General features: G+C 44.5%; 1 protein-coding gene across 1 annotated transcript in view; it reads left to right on the forward strand.

Annotated features, from left to right (window-relative positions):
• The window catches only part of NLRP4 (NLR family pyrin domain containing 4), a 28,368-nt gene that overhangs the window by 5,310 nt on the left and 3,006 nt on the right, over positions 1-20,052 (forward strand). The window contains exons 2-8 of the mRNA XM_017546617.2: positions 546-890; positions 6,532-8,107; positions 9,174-9,335; positions 9,775-9,942; positions 14,211-14,378; positions 14,927-15,097; positions 18,449-18,619. Coding sequence (XP_017402106.1) covers positions 611-890; positions 6,532-8,107; positions 9,174-9,335; positions 9,775-9,942; positions 14,211-14,378; positions 14,927-15,097; positions 18,449-18,619 — 2,696 coding nt within the window. The 5' untranslated portion in view covers positions 546-610. The remainder of the gene's footprint in view (positions 1-545; positions 891-6,531; positions 8,108-9,173; positions 9,336-9,774; positions 9,943-14,210; positions 14,379-14,926; positions 15,098-18,448; positions 18,620-20,052) is intronic.

A 20,052-nucleotide genomic window follows, 5' to 3' on the forward strand; every position in this document is an offset into this window, starting at 1 on the left:
GAAACTCCGTCTCAAAAAAAAAAAAAAAAAAAAAAAAAAGTAATTTCTTTATTTGCACTTTAATTTCTATTTGTAAATGTAATTTCCATATTTACAGTAATTTTCTATATTTAAATGTAAAAATGTTATTTCTATATTTACAGTGTAATTTCTATATTTACAATGTCATTTCTATATTTATAAAAATGTAATTTCCATATTTACAGTGTAATTTCCGTATTTAAATGTAAAAATGTAATTTCTAGATTTACAATGTCGTTTCTACATTTAAATGTAATTTCTAAAAAATATAAAGCCTATATTTGATTGGATTTTGAAGATATGTCAGGGCACTATAGGTTAGGATTCTCGTCTGGATTATTTTATCTACGATTCTCCCATCTGTTAGTGAGACTTTTCATGACCATTTCAATGAGAAGGTGAGATGAACCTAACTTTCCACCCTCATTCCCATCCCCCCAAAACTAGCAAGATACTATACGAGAAATCAGTAATCTTGCTCCATTTATTTGTAATAACTTGGCACTTTCCTGAATTTTCTGCAGGTTTTATTTATTTATTGCTCCTGGTCACTGTCTCTTTGAGGACTGGTATCTCTGCTTTGGACAAGATGGCAGCCTCTTTCTTCTCTGATTTTGGCCTTATGTGGTACCTGGAGGAGCTCAAAAAGGAGGAGTTCAGAAAATTTAAGGAACATCTCAAGCAATTGACTTCGCATCTTGAACTCAAGCCGATTCCCTGGGCTGAAGTCAAAAAAGCATCCCGGGAAGAACTTGCAAACCTCTTGATCAAGCACTATGAAGAACAGCAAGCTTGGAATGTGACCTTAAGAATCTTTCAAAAGATGGATAGAAAGGATCTCTGTGTGAAGGTCACAAGAGAGAGGACAGGTGAGTGAGGCTGGGAAGAGGCAAGGCTTCTTACAATCAAAACTGGTCCTAATTTTGGTAAATGATCTCTGCCTGTCTACACCAAGAGCAGAATGCCAGAATGTGCTATGGGAAAATATTATCTTTTTTTTTTTTTTTGAGATGGAGTCTCACTTTGTTGCCCAGGCTGGAGTGCAGTGGTGCAATCTTGGTTCACTACAACCTCCACCTCCCAGGCTCAAGGGATTCTCCTGCCTCAGCCTCCTGCCACTTCACCCAGCTACCTTTTCATATTTTTAGTAGAGACGGGGCTTCACCATGTTAGCCAGGCTGGTGTTGAAGTCCTGACCTCAGGTGATCCACCTACCTTGGCCTCCCAAAGTGCTGGGATTACAGGCATGGTTCACCATGCCTGACCTGAAAGTACTAACCTTTCAGGCAGTAAACGTTCTCTTAGACCTGGTGGTTACGTGTGCGTAAAATGTCAGTGGCTATCATGTCCTAACCTGTATTGTACCTTTATCTGGGTCACCAATGATTTTTACCCTAAGCTGAGAACTTGGAGCCAAGCCAGAAACTCTCTGAGGTGAAGTTGTGGCATAGGAACCATGCACTTGACTTATTTGCAAAAGCAATTAACACCTGCCATAGAGGATGCAATGAACAGAGATTGACTGGTGTAATTGTGTGTTTAGCAAGCGGAAGTTCCCGTCAGAGAAGCTATGATCTATAAGCAATGTGGTTTTTAGGGTCACGTCTATATTTATCCCCTCACAAGGATTGTTAACTTAATTTGCACATTTTCAATATCAGTGGCAGGAGACAGCTCTTATGACTTATGTTTAATTGTTTTTCTTTGTCTGTGTTCAGCTGCCCCTACTTCAATATGCCTGTTGTGGATTTGTTTTCATCCTGATTGGGACTCTTCGATATTCTTGCATCTGTTTGTTTGTTTGTTTTTGAGACAGAACCTCGCTCTGTTGCCCAGGCTGGAGTGCAGTGGTGCCATCTCGACCCACTGCAATCTCCGCCTCCTGGGTTCAAGTGATTCTCCTGCATCAGCCTCCTGAGTAGCTGGGATTATGGGCACCTACCCACCATGCCCAGCTAATTTTTGTATTTTTAGTAGAGACAAGGTTTTACCATGTTGGCCAGGCTGGTCTCGAACTCCTGACCTTGTGATTCTCCTGCCTCGGCCTCCCAAAGTGCTGGGATTACAGGTGTGAGCCACCGTGCCCGGCTGTGTCTGAGGTTCAGTAACATTCTTCAGTTCTCAGTTTCAGCCATTGTGTACTTCATTCTTGTCTCTTCTGGGACTCCAGTTACACATCCTGGACTTTCTTGTTTGTTCAAGATAGAGTCTGGCTCTGTCACCCAAGGTAGAGTGCAGTGGTACCATCATGACTCACTGCAGCCTTAGCCTCCTGGGCTCAAATGATCTCATACCTCAGCCTCCCAAGTAGCTGGGACTACAGGCACCGTGCCACCATGCTTGGCTAATTGCATACCTGGCTAACTTAAAATAAAATTTTTCCATAGAGACAAGCTCTCGTTGTATTGCCCAGGCTGGTCTTAAACTCCTGGGCTCAAGTGGCTCTCCTGCCTTGCCCTCCCAAAATGCTGGGATTACAGGCATGAGCCACGATGCTGGCCTACACTCTCTCTCTCTCTTTTTTTTTTTAAGTCTGGCCCTGTTGCCGAGACTAAAGTGCAGTGGCACGATCTTGGCTTACTGCAATCTCCACCTCCCAGGTCCAAGTGATTCTCCTGCCTCATCCTCCCGAGTAGCCAAACAGCTGGATTACAGACGCCTGCCATCATGCCTGGCTAATATTTTTATTTTTACTAGAGATGGGGTTTCATTATGTTGGCCAGGCTGGTCTTGAACTCCTGACCTCAGGTGATCCACCTGCCTCAGCCTCCCCAAGTGCTGGGATTATAGGTATGAGCCACCATGCTGGCCTAGACTTTTTTTGTTTGTTTTTTTGAGACGCTTTTCGCCCAGGCTGGAGTGCAGTGGTGCGATCTTGGCTCACTGCAGTCTTCATCTCCTGGGTTCAAGTGATTGTTCTGCCTCAACGTCCCGAGTAGCTGGAATTACAGGCATGTGCCACCACACCTGGGTAATTTTTGTATTTTTCGTAGAGACAGCATTTCGCCATGTTGATCAGGCTGGTCTGGAACTCCTGACCACAGGTGATCCGCCCGTCTCAGCCTCCCACAGTGCTGGGATTCCAGGCATGAGCCACTGCACCCAGCCAAGGCTCTTACACTGTGTCCCACGTGTCCTTTCTCTGCATCCTTATGTCTTTGTCTCTGTGCTTTAGTCTAGGTTTTCATAACTAATTTTCTTCTTCCCTGATTCCCTATTCAGCTGCTTCTCATCTGTGAACACATCCATCTGTTGATTTCTTATATTTAGTTAACATGTTTTATTTATGCAGTTTGCCTTTTTCACAGATTTCCTTCTTTTCCTGAATATCCCATCTTCTATTTTTTGAGCATTTTAAAAATTTGTATAAAGATTTTAACATTTATAGGTCTTTTTCTACTGTTTTTTTCTTTTCTTTCTTTCTTTTTTTTTTTTTATTATACTCTTTATCTTTGGTCACACAGTTTCCTAGTATGCCTGGTAATTTTGAGTGCCAGAATTTGAATATGAGACATTGAATACATTGAGGATCTGGAATGTCTTGTTTCCAGTGAAATAGGAATTGCTTCTGGTAGTAGTTAGGGGGAAATTTTCTTAATATTGAGAATTAAAGTAACGGGTTTGAAATAAGATAATTTGAGATTTTTCATTTTTGGCAGTGCTAGCCTTTCTTGCACATTTTCTTGACTTGGAACGTTACTTGGGAAAAACCTTTCCCCTGGTCCAATTTTTGTTTTGAGGCAGAGTTTTGCTCTTTCACCCAGGCTGGAGTGCAGTGGCGCGATCTTGGCTCACTGCAACCTGTGTCCCTTGGGTTCAAGCAGTTCTCCTGCCTCAGCCTCCCAAGTAGCTGGGATTATAGGCGCCTGCCATCAAGCCCAGCTAGTTTTTGTATTTTGTAGAGACGGGGTTTTGCCATGTGTTAGGTAGGCTGGTCTCAAACTGCTGACCTCAGATGATCCACCTGCCTCAGCCTCCCAACGTGTTAGGATTACAGGCATGAGCCACTGCACCTGGCCCCTAGTCAAAATTTTAAAAATTCCTCCATGTTTCCTAGAGTGTTTTGGTGTCATATGCCTGCAGTCTCAGCTACACCAGAAGCTGAGGCAGGAGGATCACTTGAGCCCAGGAGGATGAGGCTGCAGTGAGCTGTTTTGCATCACTGGACTCCAGCTGGGGTAACAGAGTGAGACCCTGTCTCGAAAAAGTAATTTATTTAAAGAAGAACATTCTTTGCACATAGAAATATTAGAATATTGCTAAAATAAAACGTAAGCAGGTCTAAAGATAGATCTCCTGGTAGGTACTTAAACCTTTTATCTCTTTTCACAGTTGGGTTGAGGTTGTACCCACTTAATTCCCCTTAATGAGTAACCAGACTTGTCACAGAAATCTCCAGAACAGTTGAGAGGTCTAGCAAAGTAGGAAGCCTCGGGTGAATGGGCAAACGACTTCCTAAGCTTAAGATGCTAATGGCATCGTCACCAATGTCAGGTGGGAGTTTCACCAGTTAGGGATTTCAGGGGACCGAAAGATTGGGGGAATCCCCAATAAGTTAAGGTAGCCTTACCTACTGTCACCCCCAGCAGTCTGTGGGCACTACATTATGTCTTTCACCTCCATTCAATGAAATCCAGTAACAATTATGCAGGGGCATAGGGAAAACTTCCCATCTACAATAGCTCCCCACAACTCTAGTCCATCAGCAGTCACTCACTTGCAGAATATCAACATCACACAAGTTATTCAAGGAACAGATAACTGTCAGGGAGCTTTGTGTTGCTGAAACTTTGGGCCTGACCTGGAGGAACAAGCTGTAGGCTGGTGCTGCAGAGATGACTCTAAGAACTTCAGCACCAGGGAGCGTCTGCCTCTCCTGCAGTGAGGAAAGTGGGAAGCCCGGTGTTACAATAGTGGCTTTAGAAATGCACCACGACAGCTATGATTCAGAAATCAGGAAGCTCACCAGTACTGCAGCTGCTTCAAATCAGTGACTACAGCAATTGGTTTTCATGTTTGTTTTTAAGACAGTCTTGTTCTATCACCCAGGCTGGAGTACAGTGGTGTGATCTTGGGTCACTGCAACCTCCACCTCCCGGGTTTAAGCAATTCCTCTGTCCTGGCCTCCTGAGTAGCTGGGATTATAGGCCTGTACCACCATACCCAGCTATTTTTATATTTTTAGTAGAGGCGGGATTTCACTATGTTGGCCAGGCTGGTCTCGATCTCCTAGCCTCAGGTGATCCACCTGCCTCAGCCCCACAAAGTGCTTGGGATTACAGGCATGAGCCACTGTGCCTGGCCAACCATAGCAATTGGAGACAAGGCTTCTGTTACAGAAAAGCCCAGCATGTCCGTGTTCATGGAAGCTGGCAATAAAACAGGCGGAAGATAGACTCCACTCCCCTTTCCCTCCACTGTCACAAGAGTGGGTGGAAATCGCAGAGCTGAATCTGTGCCTTGATCGTAGCCCTGAGGGATTGTGGGATGTGTAGGGCTTGGTCATCGTGTTTGCTGGGTTTTTCTATTGGTTTTTCTTCTGAGCGTTCTGCCATTGAAAGAAAGCTCACGGGCATAAAGTCAGAATAAATGCAAGGTGCCATTCTATCCTTACAACGCCTTGTCTCCCTTCTGGAGGTGACTGCCTAGGTCAGGTCCTTCTTAGGCATACTTTCAGACCTAGTCCCTGCATGTGAAGCCTGTATCGGTTTCTAAATACCTTGTTTACACGAATGACTACTGCTATAGATACCGTCCTGTTCTTTATCCACATAAAGAGATTATTCCTTACTTTTAATGTCTGTATAATCATGGTTTCATAAATTATTTAACCAGTCTTGATAGTCACACAGTTATATTCCAGTTATTTTGGTATTATAGTAGCAATGAATACGTGTGTGTGTATCTGTCGAAAGCAGAATTTGGCAAACTTTTTTTTTTTTTTTTTTTAAGTACTGAATGGCAAATTTTTTTTTTTTTTTTTTTAAGTACTGAATGGCAAAGCCTTTATTTGGGCCAACACAATGGGGAAATCTGGGGAAGTGAACAGTCACTGTCAACACCACCAGTAATTATGCTCTCTTCCAATTAATGGTGGCATAGATTAATTATCAGATGAGGCAAAGCCAATTACAGTCAGTCACCCAGAGCTGAAATTAGATCATTCCTGACAGCAGCATGAAAGTCACCTGTTTCATTGTTACGGATTTGTGTAGATGACCATATGGTTTCTGTATGAGGCTTTGTGGGTGGTACTGTGTCTCACAGCTACTCAGCTCGGCTATTGAATCAGGAAGGCACCTGTTCCCATACACCAGTGAACTGCGTAGTGAGCTCTAATGAGACTTTATTGACAAGAGCAGACTGACCAGGTTTGGCCTGGGGGCCACAGTGAGTAGACCCCTGGAAAGATACATTCTGAGAAGAAAAGATGGCAGGGACAGAGCATGTATAAAGGAATGTTTAACTCCGTGGGTTTTTTTTTTCCTCCTCTTGCCCTCATTGACTCAGGGTACACGAAGACCTATCAAGATCACGCAAAGAAGAAGTTCAGCCACTTGTGGTCCAGCAAGTCTGTCACTGATATTCACCGGTACTTTCACCAGGAAGTCAAACAGGAAGAATGTGACCATTTGGACCGCCTTTTTGCTTCCAAGGAAACCGGGAAACAGCCACGTACAGTGGTCATTCAAGGAGCGCAAGGAATTGGGAAGACGACGCTCCTCATGAAGCTGATGTGGGCCTGGTCGGACAGCAGGATCTACCGGGACAGGTTCCTGTATGCCTTCTACTTCTGCTGCCGAGAAATGAGGGAGTTGCCGGTGGTGAGCTTGGCTGACTTGATCTGCAGAGAGTGGCCTGACCCTGCTGCTCCCGTAACAGAGATCATGTCCCAGCCAGAGCGACTCCTGTTCATCATTGACAGCTTCGAACAGCTGGAGGCCGACGTGAACCAGCCTGACTCGGATCTGTGTGGCGACTGGAAGGAGAGGCGGCCGGTGCAGGTGGTCCTGAGCAGCTTGCTGAGGAAGAAGATGCTCCCGGAGGCCTCCCTGCTGGTTGCCGTCAAGCCCACGTGCCCGAAGGAGCTCCGGGATCGGGTGGCGATCTCAGAAATATATGAGCCCCGGGGATTCGACGAGAGCGACAGGTTGGTGTACTTTTGCTGCTTCTTTCAAGACCCAAAGAGGGCCATGGAAGCCTTCAGTCTTGTGAGAGAGAGCCAGCAGCTGTTTGCCTTATGCCAAATCCCGCTCCTCTGCTGGCTCCTGTGTACCGCTCTGAAGCAAGAGATGCAGAAAGGAAAAGACCTGGCCGTGACCTGCCAGAGCACCACCTCTGTGTACGCCTCCTTCATCTTCAACCTGTTCACGCCCGAGGATGCCACAGGGCCGACCGAGCAAAGCCAGTGCCAGCTGAAGGGCCTGTGCGCCCTGGCTGCAGAGGGCATGTGGACCGATACGTTTGAGTTTGGAGACGAAGACCTCAGGAGACACGGGATTGCGGATGCTGACATCCCTGCGTTGCTGGGCACCAAGGTTCTTCTGAAGTTTGGGGAGCGGGCCAGCTCCTACACGTTCATCCACATGTGTATCCAGGAGTTCTGTGCCGCCATGTTCTACCTGCTCAAGAGCCACCTTGACCATCCTCACCCAGCTGTTAGAAGTGTCGAGGAGTTGCTAGTTAACAACTTTAAAAAAGCGAGGAGACCACATTGGATTTTTTTGGGGTGTTTTCTAATTGGTCTTTTAAATAAAAAGGAACAAGAAAAACTGAATGGGTTTTTTGGCTTCCAACTGTCCCAAGAGATAAAGCAGCAATTTGAGCAGTGCCTGAAGAGCTTAGGGGAGCAGGGGGATCTGCAGGGACAGGTGGATGCCTTGGCGATATTTTACTGTCTCTTTGAGATGCAGGAGCCTGCCTTTGTGAGGCAGGCAGTGAACCTCCTCCAAGAAGGTAGCTTCCATATTGTCGACAACTCAGACTTGGTGGTTTCTGCCTACTGCCTAAAATACTGCTCCAGCTTGAGGAAACTTTCTTTTTCCATCCAGAATGTCTTTAAGAAAGAGGATACACACAGCTCTGTGTGAGTACATCTAACGGCATTTTCTTTCTTTCCAGAACCTGTATTCCCACGTGGGTTTTGCTGATGGAGTGTTGAGTATAGGATCATGGTTAGAAACTCATTTTTTTCTATCAGGAAAACCTCAGCTCACATCCTGGCCCAACCCTTTGGGAGCTCTGTCACTTTGTCTGTGAGCCTTGCCCTTTCGTGACTGGAGTTGCCCCATGACAGAAGTGGGAAAATTAGTAACAGTCACGTTGTGAGTAGTGAATATGAGGACCTGTGTGAAGTGTTTCCTACTTTCTCAATATTAGCTGATGAGTGCTTATAATGGATATCATTCTCATAGCACCACGCTCACTGCGTCTTGACCTCTCAGCTACAAATCACCTTTGAAAACCTGCTCTAAAAAAAATCATACAGCCCAGGGGCGGTGGCTCACGCCTGTAACCCAGCACTTTGGGAGGCCAAGGCGGGTGGATCACCTTAGGTCAGGAGTTCGAGACCAGCCTGGCCAACATGGAGAAACCCTGCCTCTACTAACAATATAAAAATTAGCCTGACATGGTAGCACACACCTGTAATCCCAGCTACTTGGGAGGCTGAGGCAGGAGAAACACTTGAACCCCAGAGGCGGAGGTTGCAGTGAGCCAAGATGATACCATTGCACTCCAGCCTGGGTAACAAGAGCAAGACTCTGTCTCAAAACAAACAAACAAACAAACAAAAAAAAAACTGCCTGGGTCAGTCAGGGTTTCTCAGCCTTGGCACTGGTGATGTTTTGGGCCTGTTCTCCTGTGCATTGTAGGATGTTGAGAAGCATCCCTGGCCTCTACTCGCTAGATAGCAGAAGCACCTCTCCCACAAGCTTGTAACATCCAAAAAGACCTCTAGACATCCCCAAATGTCCCCTGGGGGGAAACGTCACTGCAGGTTGAGAACCGCCAACATGGGGTGAGCTTACTTGAAGGATCCCGTTCTTTCTGACTAAAGGGGCTCTGCCTCAGAGGTGGTACCTGTATGTGTCGCGAATGGCTTGTGTTGACGGCGTGCCCCTGGAGAGCGCGTCCTTTCTTCTTGCCCACAGGTCAGATTACAGCCTCATCTGCTGGCATCACATCTGCTCTGTGTTCACTACCAACGGGTACCTCAGAGAGGTCCAAGTGCAGGACAGCACCCTCAGCGAGCCGGCCTTTGTGACCTGGTGTAACCAGCTGAGGCACCCCAGCTGTCGCCTTCAGAAGCTCGGGTGAGTCGAGGATCGGCCTTGCCTCCAGTGTGTCACGGGGATAACACGTTCATCCCACCTCCAGCTTCCAGTTGAGGCTAACTGCACAAGCAAAGAATGAACACCCAGAGAGGTTCCTCAGCCTCGGCACCTACAGAGGTCTCGTTGCAGATGGTTCTTCATCATAGGGGCTGTTCGTGCATTGCAAGATGTTAAGATGCATCCCTGGTCTCCACCCTCTAGATGCTGGTAGCTTCCCCTTGTCCACATACCCAATATAGTGTCCAGACACTGCCAGCGGTCCCTGTAGGGGCCAAATCATGCAAGTTGAGAACCAGTGAGCCACGTCAATTGGGCTGTGAAATCGGAGAATGTGTTCTTTATGGGGATAAGAGACAAACACAGGTGTTGAGGTTATGCTCTCGTTAGATGAAACTCATCCAAACTTTTGTTTTTGCAGGATAAATAATGTTTCCTTTTCTGGTAAGAGTAGTCACCTCTTTGAAGTGCTCTTTCATCAGCCAGATTTGAAGTACCTGAGCCTTACCCTCACGAAACTCTCTCGTGATGATGTCAAGTCCCTCTGTGATGCGTTGAACTCCCCAGCGGGCAACATAGAAGAGCTAGCGTAAGTCTCCATGTGTATTGAGACCTCTGATTGGATTTCGGAGAAGACTCTGTATTTCTTTTGCAGGGGGCGGGGGCATGCATATTTTTAATACATCCACTTTTTCCTTCTGTGATTTATACACAAACTTAGTCTCCTGAGAACTTGAATAGGGATGTTAAAGTTTGTCAGTTATTGCAGCCATTTTGGAAAACTGTGTGTGTGTGTGTGTGTGTGTGTGTGTGTGTGTGTGTGTGTTCAGCTTTCATGGATTCTGGCAGATTGTGTAACCCAGAAATTCCACCTGGAGGTGCATATTCGACAGAGGGACCTGTCTGAGTTTTCTAAGAGATAGGACTAAAGCCTTCACAGCAGGTGGTCTTAACCTCTGAGAACTGGAAATACAGTAAGTTGGATAAGAAACCTGTGGCTACATGCTCCTATTCCATGAGAATGAACACGCTCAGCCATATGGAAACACCTGGATGAATCTTAGAGAGTGTTGATGACAAGGGGCCAGACTCAAGAGTGCATCCTATGGCCTTATTCACGTAAATTTCAAAGATGGGCAAGCTCTGGTGTTGGAGATTCGGGCAGTATGTTGCTCCGTTCTCACGTATGCTATTAAACCTCTCTTCTTCATAAATGACCCAGTCTCAGGTATGTCTTTATAGCATGGTTCTGCAGGACAGACAGACTTCTGCTTGTGGGGAGGCCTCAGGAAACTTAGAATCATGGCAGAAGGCCAAGGGAAAGCAGACACGTTATACATGGGGGAGCAGGAAGAAGAAAGAAGGGAAAGGTGCTACACACTTCCAAACAGCCAGATCGCGTGAGAACTCTATAGTAGGAGCAGCACTAGAGGATGGTGCTAAACTACTAGAAACCACCCCCATGATCCAGTCACCTCCCTCAGGCCCCTCCTTCAACACCAGGATTGCAGTTGGACATGAGGGTTGGGTGGGACACAGCCGAACCATGCCAGACAGCGGAAAGGCGTACAGGAGACGATTAACCTGCTGTTTCTTAACCTGGATACTGGTAACTCAGGTGCCTTGAATTCATGACAGTTCATTGGCTGGCACTTAACCATTAACCATTGTGTGTACTTTCCAGTATGTACGTTTTACTTCAAGTATTTTTTGTTTTTTGTTTTTTTTTGCAATCAAATAGGGTTTCCTGTAATACCCTGTATTTATCTTCTTTGGTACCCACATATTCAAATGCTTCTCTCTACTAGTCTTCGTTGGCCATTTTTCTGCCCTCGCATCAACCAAACACAAAAAGACCCAAACCCTTTTTTAAAATAACAACTTTATTGCGATATCTACATACCACAGAACATATACTTTTAAAGTATGTACTTTACATGCTTTAAAATATACTTTTAAAGTATAATTGTATACTTGAAAATAGACAGTTTAGTGATCTTCATATATATTCCTGAGGATGTGCAACCATCATGACTATCTAGTTTCAGAATGTTTTCATTACCTCAAAAAGAAACCCCATGCCCACTAGCGTTTTTGCTTCTACTGCCTTAGCTCTCTGGTCCCTGGGAATTACCAACACACTTTCAGTGTTACTGGATTTTCCTATCCTGGGCATCTCATATAAGCTGAATCACGTGCTGTTTGTGAATGGCTTACTTTAACTCACCAAAATGTTTTCAAGGTGTATCCAAATTGTACCGTGTAACAGTACATTATTCCTTTTCTTGGCTAAATAATATTGCCATTGTATAGATATTCCTCATTTTGTTCTAGTCATCTGGATGAACGTTTGGGTTGTTACCACCTTTTAGCTATTCTGAATTGTGCTTTATGAACACTCATGTTTAAACACCTGCTTTCAATTCTTTTGGGCTTTTATAACCAGAAGTAGAGTTGCTGGGTTATATAGTTATCCCATATTTAACTTTTGGAGAAACCACCAAGTTATTTTCCTCCGTGACTACACAATTCTGTATTCTCACCAGCAATGTATGAGGGTTCCAGTTTCTCCACATCTTTGCCAATATTTATTTTTTATTACAGCCATCCTAGTGGGTGTGAAGGAGCATCTCGCTGTGGTTGTGATTTGCTTGTTCTGAATGATTGATGCTGGTTGAGCATCTTTTCCTTTGCTTTTTGATCATTTGTATATCTTCTTTGGAGAAATATATATTCAAATCCTTTGCACATTTTAAGAAAACTTTTATTTTACATTCAGGGGTCCATGTACAAATTTATTATCTAGGTGAATTGCACATCATGGGGGTTTGGTGTACAAATTATTTCATTACTTGTTAATAAGCATAGCAGTTTTTTCTTCTTCACCTTCGTCCCACCCTCTGCTGTCAAGTAGGCCCTGGTGTCTGTTGTTTCCTTCTCTGTGTCTACAATGTACTCAGTGTTTAGCTCCTACTTCTAAGTGAGAACATGTGGTATTTGGATTTCTGTTCTGGTGTTAGTTTGCTAAGGATAGTGGCCTCCAGCTCCAACCATGTTGGTACAAAGGGTTTTATCTTATTCTTTTTTATGGCTGCATAGTATTCCATGGTGCATATGTACCACATGTTCTTTATCCAGTCCACAATTGATGGGTATTTAGGTGAATAGTGCTGTGATGAGCATCCATGTGTCTTTATAGTAGAATGATTTCTGTTCCTTTGGGTATATACCCAGTAATGGGATTGTAGGGTTGATGGTAGCTGTGTTCTTTCAGAAACTGCCAAACTGCTTTCATTAATGGCTGAACTAATCTACATTTCTATAAAAATCTGTAAGTGTACACTTTTCTCTGCAACCTCACCAGCGTATGTTATTTTTTGACTTTTTAATAATGGCCATTCTGACTTGTGTGAGATGGTATCTCATTGAGGTTTTGATTTGCACTTTTCTAGTGATTAATGAGCGTTTTTCATATGTGTGTTGGCAGCACTTTTGCACGTTTTTAATTGGGTCGTTTGCCTTTTTGTTGAGTTGCAAGAGTTTTCTATTTTCTGATGACAAGTTATATACAAGGCATACTTTGTGAATATTTTCTACCATTCTGTGAGCTGTCTTTTCACTTTCTTGATGGTGTCCTTTGAAGCACAAAAGTTTTTATCCGATGAGGTGCACTTTCATTTTTTCCTTTGTCTCTTGCGCTTTTGGTGTAATCGCTGTGAAACCATTGCCTAACCAAAATTCATTAAGATTAACTTCTTTCTTTCTTTCTCTTTTTCTTTCTCTCTCCTCTCTCTGTCTCCTCTCTCCTCTCTCCTTTTTCTCTCTCCTCTCTTTCTCTCTCCTCTCTTTCTCTGTTTATTTATGTATTGAGATGGAATCCTACTCTGTTGCCCAGGCTGGAGTGCAGTGGTGTGATCTTCGCTAAGTACAACCTCCACCTCCTGGGTTCAAGTGGTTCTCCTCCCTCAGCCTCCTGAGTAGCTGGGACTACAGGTGTGCGTCACCACTCCAGGCTAATTTTTATATTTTTAGTAGAGACGGAGTTTCATCATGTTGGCCAGGATGGTCTTGAACTCCTGACCTTGTGATCTACCCGCCTCAGCCTCCCAAAGTGCTGGGATTACAGGTGTGAGCCACCGCACCTGGCCTATTTTTTTTTTTTTTTTTTTTTTTTTTTTTTTTTTTTTTTTTTTTTTTTTTTTTGGCAGCCAGAGAGTAAGTAAGGAGAGTGGCTGAGTTAACACAAAACCACAACTACTGGCCACACAAGTCAACTCCAGCCACCAAAAAAGGAGCCCTGTTGGACTCGGGTTCAAAGCTTCTTCCATGCTCTTTGAGGAGATACTACTTGAGCGAAGACCTAAAGGATAAGGATGTGTCTGACCACAGGCCGGAAAAAGAGCATTCTACTTGGGGTGCACACATGCAGAATACCCCAAGTTCGGTAAAGGAGCTGGGGGAAATGAGTTTGGGGAGGATCGAACATGAATAATACCTTACTAGTGAAACCTGGTGTCATCAAGCAACTGAAAAGAACCAGGGTGTCTGGGACATGGGGACTTGGGAACAGGTAGGAGCCTTGTGGATCGTGGTGTGTGTTTTGGGGTTTTCTCTAAGTGCAGTGAGGTAAGTTGCTGGGGGAGGCTGAGCCAAGCATGGATGTGACTGAGACTGTGAGTCTCAGGTTGGCTGTCAACGTACCCTGGACACCGGGTGGAAAAGGGTCAGGAACAGAGTTGGGAGGACTGAGTTTCGCAAGGACAGCAAGCGCGGGCTTCCCGACTCCCCTAGGATCAGCTAGAGGAGCAGGTCTGGGAACCAGAAACCAGCAGAACGTGACATGTTCCCTTCCTACAGGCTGGTCAGTTGTGAACTCTCACCAGTGGATTGTGAAGTCTTTGCCTTCGTTCTGACCAAGAACAAGAAGCTCAAGTATCTGAACGTATCCTGCAACCACATAGACGAGGGCGTGCGCCATCTGTGCGAAGCCCTGTGCCACCCAGACACGGTCCTGACATACCTGATGTGAGTGGGTGTTGGGGGGGACGTGGCGGCAGTTCAGGCTTTGGCCTGTTGACTTACGATCTGCTCATTGATGGAGCCCACACAGCAGAGGTTTAAAGCTCACACTTGGCTCACGTCTGTAATCCCAGCACTTTGGGAGGCAGAGGCGGGCAGACCACGAGGTCAGGAGTTCGAGGCCAGCCTGGCTAACAAGGTGAAACCCCGTCTCTACTAAAAATACAAAAATTAGCCAGGCGTGGTGGCGTATGCCTGTAATCCCAGCTACTTGGGAGGCTGAGACAGGAGAATCGCTTGAACCCAGGAGGCAGAGGCTGCAGTGAACTGAGATTACGCCACTGCACTCCAGCCTGGGCGGTGGCAGCGAAACTCAAAAAAAAAAAAAAAAAAATGACAGGAGGTGTTTTCAGATAAGCCAGAACTTCATCTCAGCTGGGGAGTTTGCAAGATTGTAGAAATACCACCCTCAGTGTGGGGTGAAGCAAAGTTCCCTGAGATGACACTTCCTTCTTCCCTCTCCTTCTTTTCTTCTCGGGTTTTTGTCCCCATAGGTTGGCTTACTGTCACCTCAGTGAGCAGTGCTGGGAATACTTCTCTGAAATGCTTCTGCGTAACAGCAGCCTGCGCCATGTAGACCTCGGCGCCAATATCCTGAAGGATGAAGGTCTGAAAACCCTCTGCAAGGCCTTGAAACACCCAGACTGCCGCCTCGATTCGCTGTGGTAGGACTTTTGCCGTTTCTTTAAAGACCAAGCCATCTTTTCAAGGGTTTTCATTGCTGAGAAGGGGCACCTGGAACTGAGGAGGGCTGTAGTGGCTGTGCCTGGGAACGTGAAGGTTAAAAAATACTTGCCTAAGTTTCTTGTAGAGATGTTCGTGTAAACAAATCTTCACCTTTGATATGTTGCAAATAGTTCTCCACTGGAATACAGGTAGAGGAGTAAGAGAGCCAGAATTATGTCTGGGACCTGAGGGGCAATTTTATGGCTAAGATGACATTTGGTATGTATTCTACAACACTTCATTTGCATCTCATGAATACATTGCATCAGGTGCAAAAATAAAGCCAGAATTCCAGATAGAAGGGTAAAATGTGAAGGTGGGAGATCCAGAAATTACATGTGAGAATTAACGTGCAAATACTTTAATTCTTAAAAATACTTTATTTTTGCACCCGATGAATACATTTAAATACACCTGGAATTCTAATATCTTCAGTTTATGCAATACTTATAAAAAAGGGGGGAGGACAGGAGAATATGTATGCATTTGTGTCTATTTTTTAATCACAAATGTCACTGGAAGAAATAGAATTATAGGTTGCCTGTGAGAACTAGAACTGGGAAGCTGGGAGGTACAGGGTAGGAGGGAGATTTATGAATACATCTCATCAAGTGCAAAAACAAAGCCAGAATTCCAGGTAGAAGGGTCAAACATGAAGGTGGGAGATCCGGAAATGACATGGGAGAATTAACGTGGATAACATAGAGAATGCTTTAGAAGGGAATCAAAGGTAGCGTGAGATAAGCAGGAAGGAGACAAGTGAAAAGACTCAATCTCATGTCGTCAAACAGAGAAATATTTGGGTGACCCTGTAGCGGTGGTGACAGTGTTTTGGAGTGACTGGTTAGGATAACATTTCATTATGCCCTTTCCCCGAAAAATCCAGAGACTTGGGAAATTTGGCAGTGTGATTTTACCTAATCCATTAGGAAATCAGAGTTGAGAATTTTGTATTCTTCACTTGAAGAGTATGTTAAATAATGTAACAAGAACACCAGATGCATTCTTTCTCTAACAGTGGTGGGTTAGGCTATCTGGGCCAGTATTTGACACCGAAAGATACCAAAAATGTCAGATACAATATTTTTTAAAAATTTAAAGCATCCAGAAGCTAATCAGAAATATTCTTAAGTGGCAGGCTAAGTATATAGCACCTAAGGCTCTCCAAAAATCCTTAAGATGTATTTAAAAAAACACAACATAACCTTAAACTAGTACTGAACAGACGCCTGAAAGAAACAAGAAGAAATGTTCTCTGGAGGTAGGTAATAGGATGACATGGTTCTTGACCTCGGCTTATTCCTTAAAGGATTTTTAAGGTCAGTAAGTACTACACAGTTAAAATAACCCAAACAACAAGGAAATAAAGCACACTGAGCAAGAACAAGTCAAAACACAAACACCTACCAAACTTATTTAATTATCTGTAAAGCAAACATATTTACTGTGTTTACAGAAAAATAACAAGTTTGAATCTTAGGGAAAAGGAAGCCATAAGATTAAATAAGCAAATAATAAAGCATCTAGAATTATAATATTAATAACTGAATATATGGGGTGAATAGACATAATAAAAGAAAAAATTAGTAAAATAGAAGATAGGTTATAATTACCCAGAAAGCAGCATGAAAACCAAAAAATATGTAAACTGTGGAAGAGTTTATGAGACTTAGATGTTAGATTAAGAAGTTCTAACACACTTACTGGAATCCCAGAAAGGCAAAATATTTTAAGAAGGCTGAAATTTTTCTGTAGCCGATGAAAGATTCCACTCCAGATTTAAGCATCCAAATAAGTTCTTAACAGGATAAATAACAGAGAAACTGCAGAACACCAGATATAAAGATGTTGATCTCTAAACATTTAACAAGGGGCTGGGAGATGGGGGAAATGATGATATCTACAAGAAAGGACAGACAGACAGACGTGGGTGAGGAGTAACAGTGGAAACCAGAGGGCTGTACAATGAGATACTCAATAGGGCGGGGAGAGGGGAGGGTGGATTGTCAACCTAGAATTTTATAGCCACCAAAAACTATCAAGAATGAAGGCAGCAAATCACACTGCCACATGTGTACCTATGCAACAATCTTGCATGTTCTTCACATGTACCCCAAAACCTAAAATGCAATAAAATAAATAAATGGGAAAAAAAAAGAATGAAGATAAAAACACATTTGCAAATAAATGAAAACAAAGTTTCTTACCACCAGATTGTTCCTAAAAGTAATCCTAAAGACTGTTCCCTTAGACAGAAGTGAATTATTCCAGATGGAAGACATGTAGAGCAAAGAAAGTGGGAAATCTCTGGAAAAAAACTCTAAACAAAATGTGGATTGTATATAAAATAATGCTGCCTTGAAGAATTAATGGAAATAATATACAACAGCCATAACAAAGTATGAAGGAGTAAATCAAAGTGAATACACAAATTAGTAGAAAAGAGGAGATCTCAGAAACAGACTGATCCCCATATGTTCCGAGATTGCATCATGAAATAGTGTATCACCAGTGCAGAGAGAGGACGGACCTTCAACGAACGATTTGAGACAATTCCAGTTGTCCCTCCATATCTGTGGAAGTTGGCTACAGAATCCCCCTGAGGATTCCAAAATCTGCAGATGCTCAAGTTCCTTATGTAAAATCGCATCGTGTTTTAGCTGTGTTGTTTTTTAAGACAGAGTCTTACCTTGTCACCCAGGCTGGATTGCAGTGGCACGATCTTGGCTCACTGCAACCTCCGCCTCCTGAGTTCAAGTGATTCTTGTACCTCAGCCTCACGAGTAGCTGGGACTACAGGTGCGCACCACCATGCCTGGCTGTTTTTTCAGTAGAGATGGGGTTTCACCATGTTGGCCAGGCTGGTCTCAAACTCCTGACCTTAGGTGATCTGCCCGCCTCAGCCTCCCAAAGTGCGGGGATTACAGGTGTGAGCCACCACGCCTGGCCCATAGTGTTTGCATATAACCTACATGCATCCTCCTGTGATATTGTAAATCATCTCCAGGTTACTATGATACCTGATACAATGTAAATGTTGTGTGAAAAGTTGTTATACTCTGTTGGTTTTTTTTATTTGTATTATTTTCTATTGTCATAAAGTTATGTGTTATGGTTTTAATTCTTGAATAATTCCCATCTGCAGCTAGTTGAGTGTGTGGATACAGAGGACTGACAGTACCTATCCACGTGAATGAGAAAGGCTGTTGTGCTTTGGCGTCTTTGTTTTCCTGATACCAGACCAAGATGTAATGGCCTTTAAGTCTGGTACCCTGACTCTTCTCTTGCAGTTTGGTAAAATGCTTTATCACTGCTGCTGGCTGTGAAGACCTCGCCTTGGTTCTCATCAGCAATCAGAACCTGAAGAATCTGGAAATTGGATGCAACGAAATAGGAGATGTGGGCGTGAAGCTGCTGTGTGCGGCTCTGAAGCATCCTGACTGCCACGTAGAGGTTCTTGGGTGGGTATCGCCAAGTTCCTGGTCATGTTTTCATGAGTGGCAGAGATAGAGGATTGATGGGAACAAAGAGAAGGATGGAAACTCCAACAGGACAACGTAGCAGCTAGCTGTGGTTGCGTAATGAACCAGCGTAAAACTTCAGGGCTTAAGGCAATGGGCACTTAGGCTGCTGGTGGTGCTGCTTGTCTGGGCGGGTGTCACTGACCTCGGCCAGGTGTGCTTAGGAAGCTGCGGTTAACTGAGGCGTTGGCTGGGCTGGGTTGGCCTTGCCATATGGGGTGGAGGTTGGCCGGCTGCACTGGGTGTCCCCTTGGGGATGAGAGGTGTGAGTGGGCCCATCTCCTTACCTGACAGGTTAGCCTGAGCTAATTGACGTGGCATCTATATCAGTTTTCTAGGGTTTAAAAAGTACAACGGACTGGGTGGCTTAGATAACAGATGTATCGTTTCACAGCTCTGGAGGCTGGAAGTCTGAGATCAAGGTGTCATCAGGGTTGGTCCCTTCTGAGGGCCCTGAGGGAGAATCTGCTCCAGGCCCTTCTCCTTGTCTTGTTGATGGCTGTCTTCTCCCTGTGTCTTCATGTTCTCTTCCCTCTATGTGTGTTTGTCTGTCCAAATTTCCTCTTATAAGGATACTAGTCATACGATTAGCACCCCCACAATGTTGTCATTTTAGCTTAGTTGCCTCTGTAAAGACCGTGTATTCAAATACCACATTTTGAAGTACTGGGGTTAGGGCTTCAACATGGAAATTTTGGCAGGGACAGAATTGACCCCATAGTAGCATCTCAGGAGTTCAAGAGATGAAGTATAGGAAGAATCCAAGATCACTGGGTGTGATGGCTTATTCCTGTAATCCCAGAACTATAGGAGGCTGAGGTGGGCCAATAGTTTGAGCCTAGGAGCTCAAGACCAGCCTGGGCAACATGGTGACACCCCATCTCCACAAAAGTTAGCCGGGCGTGGTGTGTGCCTGTAGCCCCAGCTACTCAGGAGGGTGAGGCAGGAAAATTGCTAGAGCCCAGGAGGTTAAGATTGCAGTGAGCCATGATCATGTCACTGCACTCCAGCGGGGATGACAGAGAGAGACCCCATCTCCAAAGAATAAAAAAGCATCCAACATGGTGGCCCCCAACTCTCCTAACCTTGCTTCCATTGTATTAGATTATCCAAAGCAAGGTGTGAAGCCACCTCAGATTCAGTGGAAACAGACTCTCTCAGTGGAATGAGCTGCAAAGTCACATCGCTGTGGGCAGGGATACAGAGAAGAATGGACAGTCACGGCCACTTTTACCACCTACCACAGAGGCATGATCTGATGTCGTCAACAGTGGACTGTGAGAGACTGCGCTTGAGGCAATGGGGCGTGCCTCAGCTCGACATGGAGCTCACATCCCATCCTGCCTCCACCCTGAGGCTGGGGCCACTTTTCA

This window comes from Cebus imitator, unplaced genomic scaffold, assembly GCF_001604975.1.
Source record: "Cebus imitator isolate Cc_AM_T3 unplaced genomic scaffold, Cebus_imitator-1.0 Scaffold190, whole genome shotgun sequence".
NCBI lineage: Eukaryota > Metazoa > Chordata > Mammalia > Primates > Cebidae > Cebus > Cebus imitator.